Here is a 15,404-nt window from a genome sequence, read left to right on the forward strand (position 1 = left end):
TCTCATCCCAAGAACTTAATTCACTCCCAAATTAGCAGACATGAGCAAGTAACCACAAGCTAAGGCAGGATGCAGACTGAAGCACATTCTCCAGAGTTACCTTCAATGCATACGATTTTCCTGCAACAAAAGAAATGATAACTCATGCCTGTCCTTGAAGTGAAAGTTATTGTGCATTTGCTCCAGTATGTTACAGCAAGTAGGCAGCAAGCTGTCAGCCACCCATCCTGAGGGTCTGGGGTTTGTATTTAAGTGAAATTACTTTTATGATAACACAGAGAATGACTGGAGAGAATACATATGTCCAGTTAAAGAGGTCCAGAAATTAGGCTGAGATGCAGAGCATCGCGTTTTGTGATATCCATGCAGCTCCTGTGTGTGGATGCCAAAAATAGCAGTGGGGAAGGGGAACAAAATATTACAGTCACACTTTATTAGCCTCCCTTTTTTTTTTCCCATGTTGCACAAAAAAAAAAAAAAAAAAAAAAAAAAAAGCCCCAAATTTTCAATTAAAGAATGGATTGTTAGAATTTCAGATTGAATAAAGCTTAGAAGAACGCTGAATGAGGTAAAATAATTGGTGTCCACAAAGCTCAGCTTCTTCACACTGTCAGATGATATCACGTTTTCCCACTTCTTTCATTCCTCCCTAATCACTTGCAAATTCCCTGTGGGTATGGCAGGAGCATTACATGAATTTGGGCTTCCTGTGTTCTGTCTGACTTAAGGGTTTCTGCTGGTCAACACAGAGAAAACTCTCAATCCCTCCACTTTCTAAACAAAGTATGATTAAGGATAAGATCCACTGAAAGTTAGTTAAGGAATCGGTGTAAATACAGGAACGTGGTGATTTCAAAGCCCCTTCTGCACTTGGGATGGCACCCAAGGCCTTCATCCAAAGACGTAGCGTGTTTAGGGAAATCAGATCAGAAATTACCCCCTAGAAATCTGAAGTTTTCAAAGTCCAGGCATTCTGAGATATTGTTAAAAGAAACACTTCCTTCCAAAAACAAGCACCCATTTATATCCACTGAAACAAATCTACATCATTTCTCAATATTCCTTATTTATCCCATCTGAAACTACCTTGTTTCGATGCACGTCCAGGGTCTCTAATCCTCCCCCCCTGCACTACCGTGAGAAGTCTGGCTGCATTCTCACAATATTCTCTTACAATCTGAGGAGATTTTGTGCTACCTGCAAGACTGTGCCTTTCCCTGGCGAAACATACGCCATTTCCTCTGCCTATCCCAACACAGCATGGACTCCAGCTCCCCCACATCTCAGTGCAGAACTTGGCCCTCCTCCCCTGAGTTTGGCCTATGAAAATACAGTCAAAGCTTCCATTCAAGAACCCTTCAGAGTTCTTGTTTTGTGTTTTTTTTAAACAAGAATTTTCAATTCTTTTCAAACAAAATTTATCAGCAGAAAATACAAATATTCCAATTATATGATGCACAATTACATCTCATATCCACTGACAGTAAAATTAGCATGAATAAGCTCTGTCCCATTAACCATACTTTCTTTTCTTCGTGCTAACATTCCTTTCAATAACATACATTTTGCAGACCAGATTACAGTTTGAAGAAGAAAGAATAAGTTCTCAAACCTAGGAGACTGCTTTGAAACTCCCATCAGTAATGACACCACAGTCAAAACATCATAACTTTATATTAATACATGTTCTGGGATTCTGCCTTTTTTCTTTCTTTTTAGTGTTGGCTTTCAAAGCATGTCTAATACATAGTGAATAAAATTAGAATAAAGGATTTTGTGCAGTGGGAGCAAAAAAAAGAAAAGCCTACATTGTTCTAAGTTGCTGATGCACCCCAACACAAGCTGCAGTATATTTAAAAGAGTTGGGAACCACAAAGCATTAAAACGCATGTAAGTTGAACTAACCAGTATTTCTGAACGCACATAGAAAGTAATAACAGATTCACATAGTAAAGGTGACATACTTTAAATGGATATGACTGACTTGGATCTGTATTGTAGCAGCGATTCACAGATACTGAAGAAAAAAACTTAAAAATAAAATAAAACAAACAAAATCTATAGAATTTAGCGTGACGGAGAGGTGACCAGTGATGTCATTGAAATCCCACTTTTACTTCCTGAAGTGTAAACTCAACTGTTTCTACTACTGGCTGCAAGGAGGTGCCTTACAAATTTGGGGACTTCCTCATTCAGACACCTAAAATACTCATAGCTGAAAACACCCTGTCTAGATTTGACAGATTGGGTGCAGATCCTACATGACCCTCAGAACACAGTTGCATCCTATCTGGTCATGTCCATATTTCAGGGTCACAGGGTCCATACACCCCACTGCTCACATCCCAGATTAACCTTCAGAAACTCAGCTCTCCTACTGTATGAATGGAGATAATACTGTACTTCCTTGGAGGCATGAGGCTCTCCACTCTCTGCTTTGGGAATCCCATAGCTAGTTGGTGATTTGGACAACCATGCAGTAACCTGAAGTTAAGATCTCAGTCTCATGGAAAACCAATGGGAAATCACCCTGTTTTGCATTTAAGCGCTCCTAAAATCACCATTTACTCTACTCCAATTTGTTTGGCTTTGGCATTTGTCTCAGGCAGGCTTCACTTGATTTTGAAGTGCAGATTGGACTTCTCCAAAGGAAATATTTTCCTCACCTAATAAATGCAGAACACTGCACCAGGCAGCACTTAGCCACGAAAGGAGTTGGTTGCGATAAGCCTGCATAAATATTGACTTGAAGTTACAGACTTGCTGATGCCTTACGGAAAAAGTACTCTGCTGCCAGGGGCAGAAGTGGCAGAAACATGACAATGCTGCTTCCACAGGTTTTGTCCTAACTTTTATCTTGTTCATCATCTTCCTGCTTCACGTTGGGCTTTTCTACTGTTTACTGTAAAAGCCAAGATCATTGCCCTGTAAAGGTTCCTTTTCTTGCACCATCTCTTTCTCAGGTTCTTACAAGTGACTACTACAGAGATATTGCAGATTGCAGGTTCACGAAGACTACAATGGCGAAGCAAAGACAATGCTCTGACAAAGTGTAGTTACAAACACACTGTTAACATAGCACTTAGCAGAGGCAAAGCTGAACAATATTAGCTATGCCTTGTAATACTGGCAGCTCCTGTATAGAGAAGCAGTGAAAAGATGGTCCGAATTATGGAGATTACATCATGACCAAAGCCACAGAAATCATTTCACATGATGTTTTTTTTTGAAACGTTTCTACTACTGTAACTAAAAAACAAAACTTCCATGAAGAAAATGAAAGAGCCCTCAACACTGCAACCCATATCCAAGTTCTCCTATATCTCAGGCTCTCCAAAATCCAGAAACACACAGATACACGAGTGCTGATCCGTGGTTTTGGTTTATCCTAGGGATACGGTGTCAAGAAAACCTGACATTCAGAATGGCAGCAGCTTGCTTGTCTGCCCCACTACTGGAATATGGCAGGTAAATGTACATGTTTCCAGTTCTGACCAGTCTTTAGATTTAATCAACAGAACTGCTTTTCCAGGGAGGCCCTGGTAGGTCTTAAAGCTACATCCAATTAAGCCAAGATCATGCATAACATCAAAGAGGAAAATCACATGATAGCAAAGGGCACACAGAGTGGTTATTCATTAACTAGAACATTCCCGTGGCAGAAGCTTTGTAAACTTTTTGAGAAACTGGATTTCCAAGCTTCCATAAAGCTTATGAAAGACATTACAGTGCTATTCCCAAATTCTGCTTATGTCTGCTCAAGAGATGTGTAAGCACTGGGGTATTTTCACTGGTGCTTACTCAGAGCGTGTTTTTGAAACACAGGAATGCTGTTAGTCAATGATTTTTGTTTCTACTGAACAAAGTAAGAGGTCACATCTCAACTTTGTTGACTCCAGGCTTCTGATCCATAAGAAAAAAAGGAAGAGATACAAGTGGTAGTTCTGGCACCTCACTCCGTGCCAACTGCTTGAAAACACACAGCTGCCTCTACAGCTCCATCAGAGCATACACTACAGAAAGGCAATTATACACTACTTTACAATTTTACTTTTACTTTACAAATACTGTAGTATTTGTAGTGAAAATACTGAACACTACTGAAAATACACTACACCACCAGAAACAATCTCCTTCTTTCCAAAACAAGCTCATAGTTTAAGGGCCATAGTGACTAGAAAAGGTTGGTGAAGGTCTAAGGAGCTCATCTCAGCTTGGGATTTGGAAGAGTACTTTAGGTATCCCTCAACTTCAAATTAGTAATTAAATGACACTGGAAATATAGAAAAGATGAGGTGAGGGGACTTCAACAGCAAGGTAGGAAACACAGCAACTCTTCGTATGGAGTTTGAAATGGACGTTTCCTACCAGCTTTCTACTCTGCTGTTCTCCAGCACGAAGCGCTGCTCTGAACGGATCTAAGACAAACAGTATTTCCTTCTTCTCTACAGAGCTTTTTAATGGAAACACAAACAACAAGACACAGTGTGGACAGAATTTAGTTCCTGCCTGACCCTTTTTCTTACCTACAAGCCTTCTCCCACCCCACAGTCAATGTGACACTGGCAGTAGATGAGGTCCCTATCCTGGATCTTCGCACAGTTGCATGTCTGATGCTACTGCTTAGAAAAAATACAACTCTGAAAGAGCAGAAATAGCTACATGTTGGAAAGGAAGGGAGGCAATTTGTAACATATTACCAGCAACTCATCACAGTCAGATCAGTACCCCCTTCTCTTGTCACGGCCAATGCACCTTCTTCTCCAGAATGGCTCACTCCAGTGCCTCTTCAATGTTCTCACCCCTGCATGCAGCAGCAAAGTCACCCTCAGGTACTCCTTTCTGCACTCACCCTGCGTGTGCCCCCAGGAGGTTCCCATGGCACTACTTAAACAGAGAGCACTTTCCCTGAAACAGGCTTCAGAGACTCCTGGCTGTGTCTCTATCCAGATGCCACACAATGACAGGCTATTTCTCATAACTGAGGTGACCTCCACACATCTCTGACACTTCATTTTTCAGGGTCTAACACAATGCAGCTTTCATCTGAATTTCCAGCAGAGGTTCTATACCTTGCTCCACCTTGATGGTGCATCTCTGCCTCAGTGCATAATACCATGCAGTTCTCCCAGTGAGCAGCCAACGGCCCTTCCTGTTCATTTTATTTTCTGTGCTGTGTTGCACAGCTTAGAACCAATCAATCTGTTTTGTTCTGGTTTGCAGAAGGCTGGTTCTGCCTGCTTTTACACAGAGGCATACAATCTACAAATGAAGTTAGAAGAATTCTTGAAGCCAATTCTAAGAGCAGCATCGTTGGTCTAATTTGCCTGTTAAAACACTGTGAAGTCCAGTGAACATTCATCTTTCTGTTGTCTCCAGTGGGACACAGACCTTGTTAAACATGCACACCAGCATTCTGCAGCTCTCTGATCTTGGGGCCACGTGACAATGCTCTTGACAGAGCATGTACATAGGCAAGCAATTGAAATAAATGATGTTTAGAGGAAAGCAAATTAGCAGCGTGACCTCCCTCATCCAACCCTCTGCCCAAAACACTGCAGCTTCACTCGGGATTTTAGACAAGAAGAGTTTGTGTGTCAAAGCAGATGGGGAAATAACAAACAGTTGAAGCTCTGCTTGGAGAGGCTAAGGCTGCACCCCAGATGAAAATTATCTGTTCATCTTTTATTAAACTTCCAAACGTGTCTCAAATAGTCAAGGGTACAAATGGCACACAGACAGCTCTAATTGACACCAACACCTTGAAACACACCTGCACACTCCGTACAGACATATCCATGTCCTCTTAGACAGCCTCCAGAGGGGCTCAACTCCAGCAATCAGGGGAAGCTCCGGCCTCAGGGAGGGAGGTTATGGGGGCAGACAGCTTTCAGTGCCATGCACAATTTCTGTTCCTCCCCCTCCAGCCTCAGAACTATAGCACCTTATCGTTGCTTGTATCTCTCTCTCTCTAAAAGTGTTTCCCTTCCAGCTGACACTATTTTGAAAGACAGCCTCCTCTTTGCCTGTCACCATGCTCTGCTTCTACAGGTGTACATTCAATGCAGAAAATGGCTTTATAAACCTCTCTGCAGCAGGTGGGAAGGCAAGTGCAGACTGCAGGAGAGCACAGCGAATTGGCAATGCAGCAGCTGCGGCAGGACAGTGCACTGTAGGGATCCACTTTAGTCCATCAGAAATCTCCAAACCCAAGGACTTGGTGTTCTGCACATATGTGCATATTTATCCTGCTCCTTTACTCCCTCTTTCCTCGCCACTCCTCCCACACAGACAAAATACGAACCTACACTCCTTTTCTCGGAACTGTGCCAGCCAAAGAGGTAACACTCAGCAACACAGCTCCAAACCCCCAGCTCCTCTCCCTGCCTTTTGCTCACAGGCTCTGCAATAACCTTGTCTCCAGTCACCTCGCTCAGGCGGCCCATCCATGGGTTATTCTGTACAGCAGATAGCATCAGCTGGCCAACTACAAACAAACGAACAAAGAGGAAAATAAATCATTCATGAAATGTCAGCATCTGCACTGTTTCATGCCTTTTGTTTGAGTGTTCTCATCTGCCTGCACACACAGCCCCCGACTTTTGGCATCGCCAGCAATAAGAACACAGGGACAGAGAAGACCTACCTTTACGGAAACTAAAGCACCGCTTAATTTTCCTGTAAGTAGTTTTAGGGAGGAAAGGAGGTGCTGCTAAGGCACCAGGGCTGCGGACTCCGGCATTTCTGTCTTCAGGCATCATACAGGCCGGAGCCCCACGGCCCTGCAGAGATCTCCTTTAGCAGCTGCATCCAGAAACAACGCGACTGCTCATCCTCACTGACTGCTGAGGAGTTTTGAAGCAGTATATTTTCCTCTGGAGCAGGAGATGAGCAGTTTTCTTGCTGCCAGAGAGAGCTTGAAGTAATTTTAATGTTCTCTTCCTCGCTTCAGTTTGGCTTGGGGGAACAATTTCCTTCCGTCCCTCTGTTTCCTTTCGTTTATTTCCTGCGGTGAGACAACTGTCCCTTATACAATGTCACAACAAAAGAGTTTCAGCAGAAGGATCTATCTTCCATTCAGACTGAAGCGCCGGCACAGAGAGACGCAGAAAGACTCCTTCCTCCTGGCCAGAACGGGAGGCAGAGACTCCAGATTCACAGGACAAGGTCAGTGCTCTGCGGTGTGCAAGGAGACAGGGGAGAATAATACCCGAAAGGCCACTGAAGGGTCCTCTGGGACGCGATGCTCCTCGCTGGCTCCTATAAGCCCTGCAGCTGAGGAGCAGAAATAGTGGCCCCTTCGCCTCAAAGGCTTTCTGTCCATCACGGATTCCTCTCCAAGCGCCTTTTATATCCCTGACGTCGGCGTGGGCTCCTTACTCACTCGCCTTCGAACCACCAGGAGCTCTCGTGGGAGAAGGACGTCAGATGCGGCATGAGTACATCCTTGCCAGCAAGACCCCGTGCTGCTGCGAGGAAGACGTGCCTACACGCGGGGATGCTCTACTCTGCCTCCCGCTCCCACGCCGGGCGATGGCAGCGAGCGCCTCTGCGTGCAGCAGGTGCGGGGAGGAGGGCTGTGCTGCAGCGCAGCTCCCTGCTCTACCGGATGACTTTGGGCTGACTCGAGGCAGCAGCAGCCTGCGCCCCGGCTCCGCAGGAGCTGCCAGACCAGAGCGCTGCGCGCCTCGCCTCCTCCCTCCCCCGTGGCTGCAGGCTCTGCAGCTCAAGCTCAGGCCTTTCCCTTCTGCAAAAATTGCCTTTCTACGTCTAATCAGGAGAGGAATTTCAAGTGCAAACAGGCATTGCATGCCCTGCCTCATTTACATTGCTTTTCCCTGCCAGAATTTTTTTCCACAGTCCCCCAATGCTCTTCAATACAAAAAGAAAAAAAAAAAACACCAAAACAAAACAAACGACAGGCTGTTTCTGAACACCTTTAGTAGGGTCCCACCTCCCTCCGCTCATTCCTCCCTTCTAGCACAGGTTAACAAATAACATTGTAATGATACGGTTAATCATCTACAGCAATCCTTGCTCTGATACTAGGAGTCCTTTCCCACTGCTAGACAGACTTTTAAGTACTGGGGGCTCACCACAGCTCGCAAATATCCATGGAACACACGCAGAATTTGCTTTCAGCACTTAAAAGAACCAGAAAATTCAAGTATGTTACTCATGAAAATGGCACTTGACTTGTATGACAGCAGACTACCGTGCTTTAACGCTAGTGCTGAAATTTAGGCAATAGCTACAGAACAGGAATAGAATATAGAATTTGATTAATTCACTGTCTGCAATAATTTGATATACTTGTTGGTGGACAGGCTCCTAAACACCTGAAGCCAGAGGAACCTTTCTGTAACGGGGTCAGACTGTTGCAGAGCAGCTGCAGGCAGGACCGTGTAGGAAGGAGTAATAAAAATATCAGCATGTCCACCCATACGTAACTACAGAATGGTTAATAGGGCTTGTTATGACTTAAGACATCTTACAATATCAAATAAGCAATGATTAATGAAATGGGAGACATTCTATTGCACAGATCTATCGATGACACCTCCCATGACATTGCTTTTTCCATGTAACGACAGCCAGACCTTCTCCACAAACACTAAACCCAAAATCATCTTCCATCTATTCTCTCGTTTTCCAGGAGTTAACTGTTTACTTCCCAGTACACTTAACTCTGAAATCACAGATATGCTCAAGATATCCCATAAGGGAAAACAAGGAACATTTTACTAAGTATGTTAACTACAAATGAACTTAAACAGTAATTTAAGGATCGCAGTCTTCCCCTTCTTTATGCAGCTCAGTGTGCAAACACCTCAGTCAGGTACTTCTCTCAGTAACTGGCATTACATGCTCCTACGACAATGAGGGTGTCCTATGAGTTTCCATGGTGGCTGGAAAGATTCCCAGCTGCAAACCAGAAATAGCTCTTGCCCTATAAAAGCAAATGAGGGGCTGATGAAGAAAGCATGGGGTCAGGGCTCGGGAGATTTGGTTTCTATTTGTAGCTTTGTCACAGCCTCTGTGTGCAGACTTGGGCTAGAAGTGCAGCTTCACCAGATTTCAGCTCCTCACCTCTCCACTCAGTGCTACAGGGCTGCCTTGGCCCACTGTGCGTCATGGAGCAGTTTTATGCAGGTGGAAGCCACATACAGTGTGTAATTAGCGTCCCTCTATGAAAAATGCACTTCTGTTAGGTACCAACACATTTAGATCATGGCAGGAGCGTATGCTGCTGTTTGGCTGCAGTAGAATCATAGAACGGTTGGGTTGAAAGGGATCCTGAAGCCCACCTGACCCCAGCCCCTGCCGTGGGCTGGTTGCCCACACCAGCTCAGGCTGCCCAGGGCCCCCCCCATCCAACCTGGTCTTGAGTGCCTGCAGGGATGGGGCATCCACAGCTTCTCCAGACAGCAGTTGCCAGGGCCTCACCGCCTCCTGAGTAAAAAAATTCCCCTAGACAACTAACCTAAATTTACCCTCTTTAAGTTTAAAGACATCTCCCCTTGTCCTATCACTACCAGACTGTGTAAAAAGTCAGTCCTCCTCCTGCTTATAAGATCCCATCAAGTACTGGAAGGCTGCCATGAGGTCTCCCCAGAGTCTTCTCTTCTCCAGGTTGAACAAGCCCAGTTGACTCAACCTTTCTTCACAGGAAAGGTGTTCCAGACCTCTGAGCATCTTCATGACGCTCCTCTGGGCCCAATCCAACAGTTTCACTCTTTCTACTGCTGGGGGCCTTGGGCCTGGACAACTGTCATTGGCCTTAGCTGTCTCTGGCAACAGAATCACTGACGGATTCTCATAACAAGCATTTGTGAAAAACGTGGGCGGTCTTCTACCTGGTGACCAAAGGAACTGCTCTGGTTCTCCCAGAGCTGATTTCATAGGCCCATTTTCTGTGACAACATCCCTCGTAATGGTAACGTGCCATCTCTACCAAGAGCAGCAGCTCTGGCGTTTCAGTTGAGCCCTCTGCACAGGACAGTGCCTGATAGATGCACTGTAAGTTAAACCAATGGGCTTGTTCCACCTTTTTTTTTCTTTTTTTTTTTTAAGATACTATTCTTCTCTTCCAACTCTGTGACTGAGAGAGAACAAGATGCCTCCTACATGCTTTGTGCAGCCGGGAGCCTTGCATGCTCACTCACTGACTCACCTCCTCCAAACGGCGCCCATATAACCCTGCGGATGGACTTCACCCAATCCTCCATGTCATTCTGCGTGCTCGCCATAAGAAGATACGTCTCATGATTAGCTGTCATCCGCTCTCGGTCTCCTCCTGCAAGAGAAGATTGCAGCACTTTAGAACAGCCCTTCCACTTTCCTGTCAAGCCAGCTCCTGCCAATCTGAGTGCTGGAAGGAGTAACAGCAGCTCCATGGCAAGCAGACACCGTGCACTGGAGTGTTTACTGTCAGCCATGGCATGTAGAGAAGGTCCTGTAAGTACATTCCCCATCAGAAAGTGAGAAACTGTTGTGCTTCCAAAAGGAAGTGAGAGGATAAATGTCATCGGTAAACAACCCAAGCTGTTCCAAGAGCCACGGGGCCTGCACTAATCTGTAACTTGATATATGCACTGGAAGTGCTGCAGGAGTCACTATGCTATGACAGAGAGAATAAACGCAGAGAGAGCTAAGTGTGTAAGTGTGCTTTCAAGCACTTTCAAGCAGCAAGGACTCTGTTTTTATTCTCAGGGACTCAGCGAGTCACATTCATAGCAATGACATTTGATACACCGGAGTGTTGCTGTGACTCTCCAAAGGGAAAGCAGCTGTTGCTAGCAGCGAGCACAGCACAACCCACTGCTTTGGATGGGACTTACGAAGACTAAACTCGAACTGGGAGGCAAAGGGAAACTCTCATTTTCCACAAATTGCAGCTATTTATATAGCATGTATTTCCCCAAACAGCATCCAAAGGACTAATGCAATAACCTGAAGTACAATATATTTTGAAACATACCACTGTCTGAAAGTCTGAAAAACACTGCTTTTCTTCCTCAGTCATTGTCAAAGATAGCAATGAACCTATTTTAAGTGCCAACGCTATAGAAAAAACAGCATGCATATTCTTTTTATGGAATATATTCAGTTACTAGTATAGGAACTAGTGCAAAGCATGGGTTGGTTGTTCTGCTCTATCTTTAATGTAAGTGGAGGATGAGGATATGAGGAGGAGGAAGCATCAGCATCCCAAACAGCAGCATATCACAGACAGCCCTGGAAATGTACATCCCATCTCTATCTTTTACATAGTCAACCTGACTAAAGCCAGGACAGTAGACATGACACAGTCTACTGAACTCAGCTTATTTGATGAGTTTTCATCCTGGAAAGATCCAAAAATAGATACACAAACAAAAGGTCTCAATATACTGCCGTGTCTATTAAATATAATAGTAATAAAGTTTGTTTTTTTGTTTTTTTATTTTTTTTTTTTAATTTTGCTGATAAAACTTGTACTTACACAAACACAAGGAAGAACTCCTTTCCCATGAGGGTGGCAGACCACTGGAACAGGCTGCCCAGAGAGGTTGTGGTTTGCTTCTCTGGAGACATTCCAGACCTGCCTGGACACTTCCCTGTGCCATCTACTCTAGGGAACTGCTTTAGAGGGGTTTGGGCTGGGGATTCTCCAGTGGTCCTTTCCAACCCCTACAATTCTGTGATTGTGTTGTTTTTTTTCCTCCACATAACATTACTGTAACTATTATAATGGAGAACAAGCAAAACAACATCTCAAAAAAATGAGACATCCACCATAGATAGTGCCTTTAAGTGCCTCAACTTGAAAACGGAGCTGACATTGAAGTCCATTGTAAGTACATATATACCCTTAATCCTTTCCTGTGGACATGCAAATCGTAATATATTTTACCTGTATTGTTGTATAGCTCTAGATTGTTTTTCAAGTTCTCCTTCCTGCATTTTTAGACCAAGGAGGACAGAATGCTGTGGGTTGTGGGCTGCTTGTGGCCAGTTCAAGGGGCTGGAATATGAATCAGCCTTGTTTCATCTTTTCTTCTCACTATGTTGCAGGTGTTACAGGCCTGGAAGGAGCAGAACCCAGTGTACCTGATCAAAGAAGTCGACTCTGACATACTCAAGATGAAAAGCTGCTGTTTACACAATTGATGTGTACACCCTGTTTCTTCCAGCCTCTGGCAGTTGCCAAAAATACATGGAACCCATCTGCTTCTCGAAACTACAATGTAATAACACGTTTTTGTTCCTACAGACCTTACCAATCCCTAATCTGTTTTCTTGGCAGCATCAGAAATGGAGTACATTTACTGAATAAATCCACCCAGGATATCCATTCAGAGTGGAAAATGTGAAAGCACACAATGCCATGGTGAGGCTTCCAATTAGAAAAGGTTGGATTTCTCCCTCTACCCGTCCTTCTGCACCAGCAGTGACGTGCAGGTTCTCAAATGCCACCTCCTGCCTCCACCAGCAGCTCAGTAACCAGTAAGTACAGACTGCTGCTGCCTTCCTGAGCAGGATCAGCCCCATGCTGGGTGCAGCTCTGTGCAAAGCCAGCACTGCTCTGATATAAGAGAGGAGGTATTTTAAGAACGCCTGCTGCCAACCGGAAAAAAACAATTAGAAGAGGAAGAGGTCAGCTCCTGCAGGGATCCACTCCACAGGGGAAATGAACAGGAACAGCCTGCATTTGCTCACACAGCTTCACAACACAATCGGAAGAGCGTAAGAATGTGGTGACTGAATTTAAGGGCGATTGTTTCCTGAAGTGTTGGGCTCAACAGCTCACCTGCTACTTATCAAATGTGAATTCACTCAGCTAAAGAAAAAGTTAAGCAAGGTGTTTTGGAGTCTTTTCCTTTCTGACCCAACACCTTTTTCCTACCTGAATAAACTGAGGCTCAACTTAAAATCAAGTATTTGTTTGTCATTTTGAAAGCATCTTGCATTTCTTACAAACAGCAGTTCCAGCATCCTTGAGAATGGAATGCAAAGGGATTAAATTCATACCATCTGTTTAAAAAGAGAGTTTTTTTTCCCAGGAGGAACATCAAAAAGTTGGATTAATCTGATTTTTCTGAGCCGAGAATGTCATGGCCAACCTCAAACGAATATTCACGTTCCAATAAAAAGAAACTGGGAGACCAATTTCCAAGTTCCCCGTCCCCTTGTGCATTTATTGTAGCCACAGACTCAGAAACCCTCAAGCTGAGAATGAGAACTGAAAGACAGTGGAAAGCAGACTGGCACTGCAGCAGAATTTGCTGCTTTTGCTTCAGTCACAGCCTCCTGCTTGGATGCCTCACATTTGTTGTCTACATTTTTCATTCCTCAGAAAAATGCCCAACTGTAAAATTCTGATCTGCTAAAAAGTTTTCAGTGAATATACTGAATGTACCTCTGTGTGGTATTCAAACAGAAACTCCAAGCCCACTCTTCAACTGACAAAAAGCAAGATAAAACAAGTCAAGCTGCTTATTTATATACACACAAAAAGACCTAGGAGCTGATATTCAGACTAATTTCTGAAAATCCTGCCTGAGGGTTCCCATGGGTTTTTTTTCCCACTGAATCCTGTTTTTACTTTATTTTTTGTTTTTGTAGATCGTCTTTTGGATAGTTCTGGCCACTCTACAGTCTGGAGTTCTCTTCCAGCTACTGCTGTCCATCACCACTTCCATGGTAGTGAGCTAAGGAATGCCCTCCTCTTCTCCCCCACACCTTGTATCAGCTGAAGCCTCTGAGCTGTAACAGTCTTTAAGGTGGAAGTCCTGATCTGGTACAGCTGGTATTTCATACAGTTTGCAAACCAGAACATACACATATCTGTGTTCTGCATAAATCTTCTCAGCCTAGCACACATAGAAAGGAGTATAATGATGCAGACATGCACTTCTCCACTCAAATGTATGATATTAATTTGTACTTCGTGCTCAGGACTACAGGAAGTATTTCTTCACAAGCAACACAGGAATAATTACCAAATAATTCACGACACTCTCCTATCTTTGTCATCTTAACTCTTCCCCATGTGACAAACGAACTGTGTGGTAAGTGATGTGTTATGGTGTTCCTCTGGAAAAAAAAAAACCCACGTACGTTTACTTCACCGACTTTCATTTTACATAATTGGTATTCGGGTTTTTTTAAACCAAAGTAGTAATCATCTTTGCAAGTGGTAAGGATACCAGAGTAGCACAGACCAAAGCTAACAGCCTTAGACTCTTTTTTTTCCTTTTTCCCTAATTAAACTCCTTGTTTAAGAACAAAACAGAAATGATGATTACCCAGCATTGCTATCAACACTAATCACTGTTGCTTTAAGCAAAGCTGTCTGACTTGACATCCCAATGAGCTCCTAAAAGACAGCTCAAAGCCATACATATATCTATCTTCCATTGACTGACACCAGCAACTACAGGATCCACCTGTCCTGAAGCTGTGAGCGAGTCAAGAAACTCTGTCACAACTGTTACATCTTATAATCACATAGCCTGTGCATCCCGAGTCTGACTGGAACCGTGAGTAGGTGCTCATTCCAACTGGTCCATTAGAAAAATCTAACTGCTAGAAGTTTGGTTATAACATGGGCTGAAATTTGCAAAGGAAAATGAAGGGGCTAAGCACCTAGATGTCATTGTGGTTTAACAGGATTTTAATATCTTACTGACTCTGGGATTCATTGAGAAATCTTTCCTCGAGGCAAGTGCAAATAAGTTCAAGGCTTCCATTACTGTGCGTCAGGCTTAGCAACGGCTGTATCTCAGATGAGTGGTTTAAAGGAATAACAGAAAGAGACACATCTACTTGAATCCTGCAGCATTACTGGTCTGCACACAACGCTAGCTAAGCAGCCATGTGTATGTTCTTACAGTAGGGAGGAAGTGGAGACAAGGAATTCCTGCAGATTAGCTGGGGACATCTTTATGGTAATGCCGATATAACACAAGGCTTGCAGACAATAACTAGATTTTTTTTATTTTTAATCCTCAAAATCTTGCTTATTCTGCATGTTATTCGATACTGCTTCTACCGAGTCTACTGCATCATACCAATAATTGAAATAAGGAACATAAAGCCATTATTCATAATATATGATCAACCAGACTGAAAAGATGAAAGAGACAGTAGGAAAAAAAAAAACACCATATACTTTATAAGCCTCCACAATATATATTGATTGGGAATTCCACTGATCTTTAGATAGATAAATGTATCTATGGCTGGGTTTTATGACACAGTAGTGGTCACCATTAATTTCTAAGCATTTTTCAAAAGGTTGTCCTTAAAACTCGTGTTTTATGGACTCAATTGTTTGTTCTGTTAAAACCAGAGCAGATACCAGACCCACTGCAATACTGTGAATGCCATCATGCTGTTGCATTGCCTCTACAGCCTTG

General features: G+C 43.7%; 1 protein-coding gene across 10 annotated transcripts in view; it reads right to left on the minus strand.

Moving 5' to 3' along the window:
* The window catches only part of ARHGAP24 (Rho GTPase activating protein 24), a 193,980-nt gene that overhangs the window by 21,756 nt on the left and 156,820 nt on the right, over positions 1–15,404 (minus strand). For 9 of the 10 annotated variants that reach the window (XM_046941322.1, XM_025149795.3, XM_420552.8 and 6 more), the window contains one exon: positions 10,175–10,297. In XM_046941322.1, the coding sequence (XP_046797278.1) occupies positions 10,175–10,297 (123 nt within the window). Of the gene's footprint in view, positions 1–6,646; positions 7,729–10,174; positions 10,298–15,404 lie in introns of those variants that run through there. The other variant, XM_004941115.5, reaches the window with a different exon arrangement.

Source organism: Gallus gallus, chromosome 4, assembly GCF_016699485.2.
Source record: "Gallus gallus isolate bGalGal1 chromosome 4, bGalGal1.mat.broiler.GRCg7b, whole genome shotgun sequence".
Classification (NCBI taxonomy): domain Eukaryota; kingdom Metazoa; phylum Chordata; class Aves; order Galliformes; family Phasianidae; genus Gallus; species Gallus gallus.